At 34.5% G+C, this 12,546-nt stretch overlaps 1 protein-coding gene across 1 annotated transcript in view; it reads right to left on the bottom strand.

The window, feature by feature from the left end:
- LOC106868455 (atrial natriuretic peptide receptor 1) overlaps nt 1-12,546 on the bottom strand; it is an 880,915-nt gene that overhangs the window by 92,527 nt on the left and 775,842 nt on the right. The window contains exon 9 of the mRNA XM_089349012.1: nt 2,880-3,036. Within this exon, the coding sequence (XP_089205138.1) occupies nt 2,880-3,036 (157 nt within the window). The remainder of the gene's footprint in view (nt 1-2,879; nt 3,037-12,546) is intronic.

The raw sequence follows: 12,546 nt of genomic DNA, 5'->3' as shown, positions 1-12,546 counted from the left end.
TATATATATATATATACATATATATACATTTATGTATATATATATATATATATATATATATATATATATATATATAATAATTTTTCCAGAGGAGCTAACGAGATCCTAAAGACTTAATAATAGTTATGTATGTGTTTTTCCGTGTTTTGTTCGAAAGGTAACCACTCCTGAAAAAGTGCCAAATGTCTAAATCCAATGGACCAGTCACTGGATAAGTTTGGCACAGAAATGTTAACATAGAGTGCTGAATAAATTGATATATCGAATTTGAAGTCTCTGTCTCTTTTGAATATGAAAATTTAAAAGTTTAAAAACCTTATATATATATATATATATATATATATGTAGGTTTATAATTTAGAACAAACAATAAGTTGTCATTATAGTACGAAGAGTTTTGAATGTCAGAGTGAAGAGCTACGATGCATTCTCATCACCTATTAATGTATGTGTATATATGTATATATACACATACATACATATACATATATATATGTATATGTACATATATATATATATATATATATATGTACACACACACACGTGCAACACACACACACACACACACACTTATATATATAGGGAGAATTCACAAAAAACAAAAGACAAAGACAGGTGGTGTAGAAAACAAACAGATGTATTAGTATAATGCTTGGGAATTCAAAAAGTCTTTAACGTTTTGAGCCTACGCTCTTCCACAGAAAGGAACACAGAAAGACAGATGGAAAGAAACAAGCTGAGAAAAGAATGTGTGTAGTGGTTAGCGATCTATCATGGTGAAAATTGGTTATGAAACACGTGTAGTCATTTCATTATCTTGATCTTATGATATTTACTTTGCATTATATTATACTTATTTATTGTACTTTTAATTATAAACTTTTTCTATATGTGACAGTGGATTTTCATCGATGAGTTCATAGACCTTGGCTCTTTTCCTTAATACTATATATTAATATATTTCATACTGTGAAGCTTAATTTACTTTTAATTTTTAATAAACTGATTTTAATTGAGCTTTTACCTGTAATTTTGGATTTTATCCCTAATATTATTATTATATATATATATATATACATATATATATATATATATATATATATATATATATATATATATATATATATATATATACATAGGTGCTGGCATTCGAGCCCTTATTTATAATTATATGTTATAATTATTTACTTCAGAATTAATTTTACCAGTATGGTCACTTTTTATATGCTAGCCACCGATATAACCATTTTAATGATTATATCAGTAGATACCTACATATACATGCATTTCCCATATATACATTCTATCTACTAGCCCATCTCAATCATGTGGTTAATGTCAGAAATCATATGGGGTAAATACAGTCCTGCAGTATAATGCAATGACTAGAAAACTTAAAAATTATCGGTATGTATATGTATTTCTTGTTTATATGTTTATCAGTGTATTTCTACTGAGGATTGCAATGCAATTTGTATTGCAGAGCATGAAATCTTAAGATATAGGATTATCCGAAATTTTCTTGCCCATTCCCTCACATACAGCCTATGGTTATAAATAGAGAACGATTTTAGATTGGATTGTAGGGGTTTGAGATCTACTTTTAGCATATAGGTATTGGCATATTGGTATTAATTATAATTATATTTTAGAAATTATATCCTTAAATATATACATATATATGTATATATATATATATATATATATATATATATATATATATATATATATATATATATATAATCATAAATATACAGGGATTAGCATGAGTTGCTTCTCCAACATACTGAAAATTTAGAAATAGCAGTCAAAGAACTACTGATTCCAAACTACAAATTTTTTCTCTAGCGGATGGCGATATTTATGGCACACACAGAACAAAACCGAAGAGAAAAGCAAAAACAAACCTGCCTTTAGTTAATTGAGTACGACGTTTCACGGTTAAGAGTATGAAGGTACTCTATTCCGATCTTCAGCCCAATATTCGAATAAATTTGAAAATGTCTATACAACTCATGGGAATTTTGACCATGCGACATCAAAAACACATGAGGAAGGCACTTACAAAATTTATCGGCTGGTACGTTCAAACATTTCACTCCAAAGAATCTATTCCATGTGCGCCACAAATAGTCCCGCATAAAAATTCCCGTATTAAAAGGGTTACAGTTTAACCATCCAATTAGAGGCATCAATATAAATATACAGATATAGGGCAGGGAATTGTCAATTAGTAATAAAATTAATAATTAACAATTTTGCCAAGTAGTTCAGTATGAAAAAACCTTTATCGGTAAAACCATTTATAATCATAAATATACAGGGATTAGCATGAGTTGCTTATATTGATAATGGTGTGTCTACATTCCCGTAACTCAGCAGTTTGGCAAAAGAGACCGATATAATAAGTACTAGGTTTTGTAAAATTTACCTATGTATGTATTTATGCGCACACACACACATATAAGTACTAGGTTTACAAAGAAGGTTCTGGGGTCGATTTGTTCAACTAAAGGCAGTGCTCCAGCATGACTGCAGTCAAATGACTGAAACAAATAAAAGGATATATTATTATACAGTTATATATATATATTTATATAGCCTCCAACATTTGCACTTGATTGACGAAAACATACCACATTCTGTTAATGCAGTATGTCTTGCTACTATTCAAGAATTTCACCTCTAATGTATATGTATGTATGTATACACACATTTATATATCACACACACACGCACACACACATGCACACTCACACACATATGGAAATGTGTGTATATGTTTGCTCATGAATCTATATATTTCAATATTTTATATATTAATACCATAAGTGATCTTTGTATAATGATAAGAAAATGATTTTTAAAGTAGCACTTGCCTTCTGCTGTGAGATTCCTGTCAGCCTTCCCACCTTCTAGCATGCCGGGGATTCCATAATCTGTGATCTTTAACACCCAGCGGCTATCAATAACACAATTCCGAGACTTCAAATTACCATGATACCTCAGTGGACAGCTTTGAATGTAACGTAGGCCCTGGAAAAATAAATGATATTTCAGTTTATTTCTACATCATTAATAATACAGTTTTACTTATAGCATACTTATTTATGTATTAGTCTCCAGACAAGGAAAAATCATTATCATCATCATCATTGTTGTCATCTTCACCATTATCATCACCAGTATTATTTTTGCATCACAAGCAGTTTTAAAACAATGAGAAAATAAGACATTATCATCATTATGAGTATTGAGTTAATGTTATTGATCACAAGTGACATTGTTGCTGATTCTTGCTGTGATTGTATGTCATCAGTGAATAAGACAGGCATCAATATTTTGACTGTCATTTAGAATGGCTTCATTCTTTATTTACTACAATAAACCTCTTAGATAAATTAAGAATGTCTACCAAGTTAATTATTTTCCTTGATTGTGAATGATTCTTTCGTAATTATTTCTGTGAGATCGAGTGAATTAATTTTAAAAATTAAATAAACTACTTATTATTTGCTACATTGGTATCAACACAGAATACAGAAGTACATTTGCTCTGATAAAAAGTTCAGCACATGTTCAAGATTTAATGGTAATATTGACCAAGTTGGCATCTCACTTCTCTCTTATCTCATATCAACAATCTGTCTCATACCAGTCAAAAGTTATTAATATTATTATATGATCAGTTGTCTGAAGGAACAAATTGTATTACATCAATTCCAATTCTCTCTCACAAAGCTTCAACATTGACCTGCTATATAACTAGAGATAGCAATAATGGACTGTGTTATGACAATGAAATAAGCTAAAAGGTTGTGCTACTTTCAATTGATAGTAGTCCTGTAAAGAAGCTATGCTAAATGTGTTTCTGATTGTTATCTAATCTAATCATGAAATCTTCAGGGAAATTCTTATTAGAGTAAGGACTTTGAAACTAGGTGTGGCTGTGGTTAGAAGCTTGTTTCTCAATCACATGGTTCCAGGTTCAATCCCATGCATGGCAGCTTGTACAAATGTCTTCTACTATAGTCTTGGGCTGATCAAAGCCTTCTGGGTGGATTTGGTAGACAGAAACTGAAAGAAAGCCAACATATATGCATATTTATATATATATATATATATATATATATATATATGTATGTATGTATATATATATATATATATATATATATATATATATATATATATATATATGTATGTACGTATGTATATATATATATATATATATATATATATATATATATATATATATATATGTATGTATGTATATATATATATATATATATATATATGTATGTATGTATATATATATATATATATATGTATGTATGTATATATATATGTTATATATATATGTATATGTATGTATGTATATATATATATTTAAATTCAATAATAGGACAAATTCTTTTACAAGAATTTATCAAGTAGCTAGCGTGAAAAAAACCTCATAAGGGAAAAAATCCATCATTTATTCCCAAAATATATATTTATATTTATATAAGGGCATTACTATATAATAACGCCTCACGCCATGAGGGACTCTAAGGTCAGAATTGCATTTCCTCGCATTCGGTAAAAATGTGCTTTTTATAGTAGTCTGACCTTAGAGTCCATCATGGCGTGAGGCATTATTATATAATAATGCCCTTATATAAATATGTATATATATATATATATATATATGCATACATACATATATATATATATATGTATATATGTATGTATGTATATATATATATATATATATATCATCATCATCGTTTAACGTCCGCTTTCCATGCTAGCATGGGTTGGACGATTTGACTGAGGACTGGTGAAACCGGATGGCAACACCAGGCTCCAGTCTGATTTGGCAGAGTTTCTACAGCTGGATGCCCTTCCTAACGCCAACCACTCAGAGAGTGTAGTGGGTGCTTTTACGTGCCACCCGCACGAAAACGGCCACGCTCGAAATGGTGTCTTTTATGTGCCACCCTCACAAGCCAGTCCAGGGGCACTGGCAACGATCTCGCTCGAAAATCCTACAGGAGCCAGTCAGGCGGTACTGGCAACGGCCACGCTCAAAATGGTGCATCTCATGTGCCACCCGCACAAGAACCAGTCCTGGGGCACTGGCAACGATCTTACTTGGCTTGCCGGGTCTTCTCGCGCACAGCAGATTTCCAAAGGTCTCGGTCAGTAGTCATCGCCTCGGTGAGGCCCAATGTACGAAGGTCTTGCCTCACCACCTCAGCCCAGGTCTTCCTGGGCCTACCTCTTCCACGGGTTCCCTCAACTGTTAGGGTGTGGCACGTTTTCACGCAGCTATCCTCCTCCATTCTCACCACATGTCCATACCAGCGCAATCGTCTCTCTTGCACGCCACAACTGATGCTTCTAATGTTTAGCTTTTCTCTCAAGATACTTACACTCTGACGGGTATTCACATTGACATTACACATCCAATGGAGCATACTGGCTTCATTCCTTGCGAGCTTACGTATGTCCTCAGCAATTACAGCCCATGTTTCACTGCCATGTAGCATGGTTGTTCGTACGCATGCGTCATACAGTCTGCCTTTTACTCTGAGTGAGAGTCCCTTTGTCGCCAGCAGGGGTAAGAGCTCTCTAAACTTTGCCCAGGCTATTCTTATTCTAGCAGCTACACTTTCAGCGCACCCACCCCTACTACTAACTTGGTCGCCCAGATAGCGGAAGCTATCGACTACCTCTAGTTTTTCACCCTGGAATGAGATAGAAGTTGTTTCCTGTTTGTTTACAGTCTTTATTGCACCTGAACATCTGCCACAAACAAAAACTAACTTGCTAGTTAACCTGCCTTTGATGTTGCTGCACCTCTTATGTGTCCATAGCTTGCACCGGGTACATCTTATAGAGTTACTACCTACTCCTTTTCTACATACTGAGCAGGGCCATCTACCTGAAGGGGTTTGTGTTTTATCTACCTTCCTACTTATTAGGGTTTTGGTTTTAGCTAGGTTGACTCTAAGGCCCTTCAATTCTAGACCTTGCTTCCACACCTGAAACTTCTCCTCTAGTTCTGATAGTGACTCCGCAATTAGGGCAAGGTCATCAGCATAGAGGAGCTCCCAGGGGCAACCTGTCTTGAACTCCTCTGTGATTGCCTGGAGGACTATGGTAAATAAGAGGGGGCTGATGACGGAACCTTGGTGGACCCCTACCTCTACCCGGAATTCATTGCTGTACTCATTTATATATATATATATATATATATATATATATATATATATATATATATATATATATATATGTATATATTATAGATATTTGTGTGTGTGTTTGTCTCACACCACCACTTAACAAGCAATGTTGGTGTGTTTACTTAGTGGTTTTGCAAAAGAAACTGACAGGCATAACAAAATTAAGTACTGTAGTCGATTCATTCGACTAAAATTCCTTCAAGGTACTGCCCCAGCATGGCCACTGTCTAATGGCTGAAAAAAGTAATGCATAAGTGATAGTGCTTAAACTGACAAGTAGTATGATCATAAAACATATGATACATCATTATCTTGAAGATAGTTGTGCTTCTCAGCATGGATAACATATTGTGTGAACCATGCACAACAAATGAGAAAGCATCATTCGTGTTGGTAAATAAACGTAAGAGTAAGAACTATCAGCTTCATATCAAAGATAGAAGGAAAATGAAGTGAAAAATGATCATAAAAATATTAACACTAAGGCTTACAGATATCTATTTATAAACAAGACTGTCTGGAGATGCTGTGTTTCTGATAACTAATTTGTTGTGACATTTATAGTCATTTATAGTCATCTTATCAAAGGACTGATGGTGTGTGTGTGTGTGTGTGCCTGTGTGTGTGTGTACATATGCATACATATATATTAAGATATGTATAGGATATATATTTATATATATATATATATATATATATATATATATATATATATATGCTTGAAATATACACATATGTTAAGATATGTATATTAAGATAGTTATATATCTATATCTACATATTTATATTTATGCGTGTTTGTGTGTATACATACATATATACATAATGTATAGTGATAGAAAGAGAAAGAGAGAGAGAGAGGTAGATAGATACACACACATACACATATATATGCATACATACATATGCATAAATACACACACACACACACACACACACCATACCACACCACACACATATCATCTGCCTACGAATGTGTATAGTCGAGAACATCTTGTATTCGGTGTCTTTGTTCATATTTAGTTTCCAGTAAGTTTATTTGAAATGGCAGCTAGTTTTACACAATCCTTAATAAACATAATAACACTTACTTTTCCAGGGGAATAGAATAGACACATGGAGCAACCCTCATATACTCCAAATATACATTCTGTGGTGTTTTTGTTTAGCCGTTGACCAGTTCTGACTGAGCCAACCTGTGAACAAGACATTTTATCCCTAACAATCACCTACTACTTTCTCTAATGTAACCTTCTTAGTTTAAAGATGTCCAAGTTTGAATTGAGGGACATTTATTCAAACCCTAATGAAACCCCTCTCAAAATATGGCTATCATGATCCCCAACTACTCCTGCTCATGATCAGTGATGCACATATTGTCAGCTACTAAGGGACATGCTCAAGTGGTTAAGGTTAAGCAACTGACAAGCTAATTTTTATTAAGCTGAGTGGCTGCATAAAAACTCATTAACTTGAGTATTATTTTTTATTATTTTGATCCAAGTTGGGAGTACATTACTCATACTTTTGCAGATCCTCTCAGACGTGTTAGAGTAGAGTAGTAAATATTTAGCAAAACCTCTGCTTGGAGTCAAGAAACATTATTGGTTGTTCCTAGAGAGCCATAGTTCAGATAATAACTGTTTGAACAAAGTGATGAAAAGTAAGGAGTTTGGTAATGGAGGTGAATGACTTTCTAGCGATGACGGATGAAGTTAGTGAAGTAAATTTGTTTACAGAAAATAGTACATAATAACTTGTAAATTCATAAGTGCAGTTAATGCTTGCAGTATTAATAGAAAAACCAGAGGAGAGGGAGGTTTAGGTTGTCAACTGTTTGCTAATGATTTTATTTTGATACTGAACAGGATGGCATTTTCTTCTCTATGTTATGTAGAACATTGGTGGGGGATAGCCAAATCAACCATTTTACCCCCAACCACTCCACTTGCTAATAGCTATTTGGTTAAGAAATTCACTTCCCAATCATTTCAGGTTCATGCTCACAGCATGGTACCTTAGGCAAATGTCTTCTACAACTGTTCTGGATTTGGTAGACAGAAACTGGGAGAAGCCTTTTGTGTGTGTGGGTGCGTGTGCTGTCCCTTTGTTTTGACATTGCATGACAGTTGTAGAACGAATGCCATTATCATAAAAATGGTGATCTTTATTTCCAGTTGTCTGTATAAATATGTCCAGTCATGGGGAAATGTTACCTTACATGGAAACAAGTAAGGTTTGGTGACAGGAAGGGCATCCAGCCATAGAAAATCTGCCTCTACAAATTTCTTCTGACTCAAGCGAGCTTAGAAAAGTGGATCATTAAACTCACTGAATGTGGAGGGTTGTTTTCATTGATATGTGTATTAGATAACACTGTAACACGAGTTTTGTCCTTGGGTAGCAACTGTTATTTCTTGTTTTCTTACCCCTAGAAAATATGAAAAATGGCTAAACTTTGCTTTTGTTATGATATTTATTCAAACCTCAAAGAATCCCTCTCAACATATGACTATCTCAACTACTCCTGCTCATGATCGGAGATGTGCATATTGTCAGCTACTAAGGGACATACTCAAGTGGTTATGGTTAAGCAACTGACAAACAAATTTGTGTTATTGAGCAGAGTATTTACTACAATGATATTTCTGTTTCAGCAACTCAGTACTGAATCTGTCTGAAATGTAATGGAATATAGGTCAATTCCAATACCACAAAAGCAAAGTTTGAAGGGAATAGTAGTCATTTCCTATGATTTCTAGATTAAAAGCAAATAAGAAATAACCCTGACTGACCAAAGACAAACACAGTTTTGTTGCACAGTGCAATTTAATGTTACACACGTAAACACATAAAACTATATCTTGTATTTGTAATATAAGGTTGAGCTTCCTCTAATTTGGTATCTTTCATATTTTTAAATATTGCTGAGTCCTGTAGTAAATACCTTGGACAACATCCTCTCAAGTCATCAGTGCAACAGAATGTTAATATGCAACAGCCACTTCCAAGGGCCCGGGAACAGGGGGTGCACCCGCACCCCCTAGAATTTTCAGTGGGGGGGGGGGAGATCAAAATCTGCACCCCCTACATAATCTTACCAGTTGCAGAAAAAAAGTGTCTAAAACTATCGGTATAAAATGGTTAAGTTCGATCTCGTTTCAAAACAAAGAAAAAAATAAATATATAAATAAATAAAAGTGATGAAGCTAGCATAAAATTCCCTAGGGAGTTTAGGACCACTAACTTCTGAAGGCAAGTAGCGTCAAAATACAAAAAAGTGACAATAACAACAGTAGCAGCAACAATAACAACAACAAAACCAGCATGTATGGTTAATTTTGAATGTATAGCATTACTTGAATTATTGAAGACAGCTCCCACCCAGTTTCTGTCTGTCAATACTTCTCTCTATCTTTTAGTACCACCCCCAAGTTCTTTGCAATAGGTGTTGCTAAAGACTTAAAACATGGTTGAATGGATTCGACCGTTTGGCCCCAGTCTAAAAATAAAACCCTTCAAAATTCTTTCAATACAAAACGACCATTCAATATTCGATACTATTATTTGCTTGACCAGTGCCTGGGTAAGTGCCTTTTTTTTCAACTCCAACTTTAGTCTTGATTCACCTTTTCATTAAATCTTAATTCCTCTCTATCTGCTTGATAGTTTCCTTTTAGCGTTACTACTAACAAATCGTATCTTAAAGACTTAGTTTAGGCAGAATGCCTTATATATTGACAACTTTCATTCTTTTATCTTGCCTTAATTCTGTCATATTATTAATCAAAAGTCTTCCTGCCTATATATAAAATAGTATCTGCGTCATATCTGTTTCCGATATTGTCCTGCTTTTTCGTTTTATATAGAAAACGTTGATTTAATTAGTTTGATAAGTGTCTCTGCACGAAACTCTCGAACCTTCAGTCACTATGTAACTTTCTCCGATCAATAAATCTATACTTATTGAGACTGACTCAACATAAGTTCTATTTTTCATGTTTGAACCTCTACGCCTCTGATGAGAACCCAATAATGTTAGGAAATCGATTAAAGTTGTTCATCTTTTTTTTTGTAAATCTACGGAGAAAAAGGCTAAATTTGCCCTCTTATAAATATACGATATATATATAAATATAAATAGACCTCGATAATCGGCAAAGGATTCTCCCCAATGATTTTACAAAGGTCACTTGGGGCCCCAATTCGCTGTGAAACCATTTGGTAGCTGGTATCGTTACGAGGTCTGTTTATATTTATTCACTTCTCTACTTGTAGAGTAAGCTCTCCTCCGGTTATATGGTTTTACCGTATATCATCACATATGTATATATATATATATATATAATATATATATATATATATATATGTGTGTGTGTGTGTGTGTGTATATATATATATATAGAGAGAGAGGGGTAGGTAGGTACATATGTAAGCACATACACGCACGCATATACATACGAATGTATGTATTTGTGTGTCTGTATGTCACCCCACCATCGCCTGATAACTAATGTTCATGCGATTATGCCCCTGTAACTTGGCGGTTCGAAATAAAAACACAAGCACTATTTATTTGATGTTCACTATTTGTTTTTCAGAGTTTTGTTCGACCAGAGTTCTTTTGTTACAATTCAGTGGCCTTATACGTGGTTCTTTACTTATTTTTTTCTTTCTTGTGTCTGCCCTTTTTAATCATCTGCCATGTTGTATTCAACAGAAATTCAAAATCTTATGGGAAACTTCGTAAATCTTGTAAGGGAACTTGCTGAATAATGCAGTGCAGAAGTAAGTCAGTGGTTTAAGTGTCGGAACAACTTCCTCTCTGATACAATTCAAAATGAAATTTTAGAGGCATATGCTCATAACATTTTACATGAGATCAAAATAAAAGTAGAAAATTCCACATTTATTGGCATTTTATGTGATGGTACCACTAATTGCTCTGGCATGGAACAAGTATCAATCACTGTCCGGTACGTTTCTGAAGACCTGAATGTCAATGAGGATCTTCTAGGTTTTTATTATCCCCCTGACTGCTCTTCGAAGACACTGACTAAGATTATTCTAGATGTTTTTTGTCACCTAAACGTTTTACTTCGCTCAAAGTTATGCTGTGTTTCATTTGATGGTGCAAGTACCATGAGTGGAAACATTTCAGGTGTACAAATGCGATTGAAAAATTTGTTCCCAGGTACATATTTTGTACACTGTGGAAACCACTCTCTAGACCTTGTCCTCCAAGAAGTTAGTTCTAAGGTTACCTTTGTAGCTGATGCACTGAACTTTGTTCATCAATGCGCAAGTCTTGTAAAAGAGTTACCAAAAAGAAAAGCACAATGGACAAATCTTTGTGGTGAGAATGTCATCATGTTGCAAGCATTGTGTCCAACTCGGTGGTGCATTAGAGAAACAGCACTGAAACAAGCAGAAAACAATTATAAGAATATTCAAAATTTTTTGCTTGAGCTTCTTAATGACTCGTCGTTATGAGCAACAACAAAAGCTACTGTTAAAGGGCTGCTAGAACAATCTGGCAAGCTTCCATTTTATTCGGCATTAAAATCGCTGGGGATATATTTGGGGTATGTGATCCAGTGGCAGGTAGCTTACAGCGTCCAGGCATGACAGACGGTGATTGCTTGAAATTGATTGAAAAGTTGAAAAACTCTCTTTCAAAAATGAGAAGTGAGAAGGTTTTTGAAAAATATTTCGATGAAGTATCCTCTTCTGACTTAGTGAAAATGCCCAACATTTCACGATCTAAAAATACACCACTGTGCTTTAGGCACACAACAACTACTGAAGAAGTTGCTCTTTCTGTCACCGATGACTGGCGTCGGCAATTTTTCTCTATAATGGCTGTCATCGAAAATGAATTGACTCGCCGGTTTCAGCAACAGGGAATACGTGTATGCTCTGAGCGAGAGGAGTTGCTGTTGTCAGCAGTCACTTGTGGAGTATTTAACTTTGAAGATGCACATCTACCTGCTTCTTTTGATTTGCTCTTACTGTCATCTCAAATCAAACTTCTTGCTAGCCTATGGACGGAAATGGAAACTTTGCCTAAATCATTTAATGACATAGTTGAAAATGGAGAGCGTCTGATGCTATTCTTCATTCTAGTATGCCACAAGTATTGGCGTTAATGCAGCTTGTCTTGTCTTCACCTGTATCTGTTGCATCAAGCGAAAGAACATTCAGTGCACTTCGCCGTTTGAAGACCTGGCTCCGTACCACAATGACACAGCACCGTCTTACACATTGTGCCATAATGCATGTACATGAAAAATATACGATGAAAACACTTTGCACATCC

The sequence above is a fragment of the Octopus bimaculoides genome, chromosome 3 (genome assembly GCF_046866305.1).
Source record: "Octopus bimaculoides isolate indiv1 chromosome 3, ASM4686630v1, whole genome shotgun sequence".
Classification (NCBI taxonomy): domain Eukaryota; kingdom Metazoa; phylum Mollusca; class Cephalopoda; order Octopoda; family Octopodidae; genus Octopus; species Octopus bimaculoides.
This window is presented reverse-complemented; position numbering and strand designations above follow the sequence as displayed.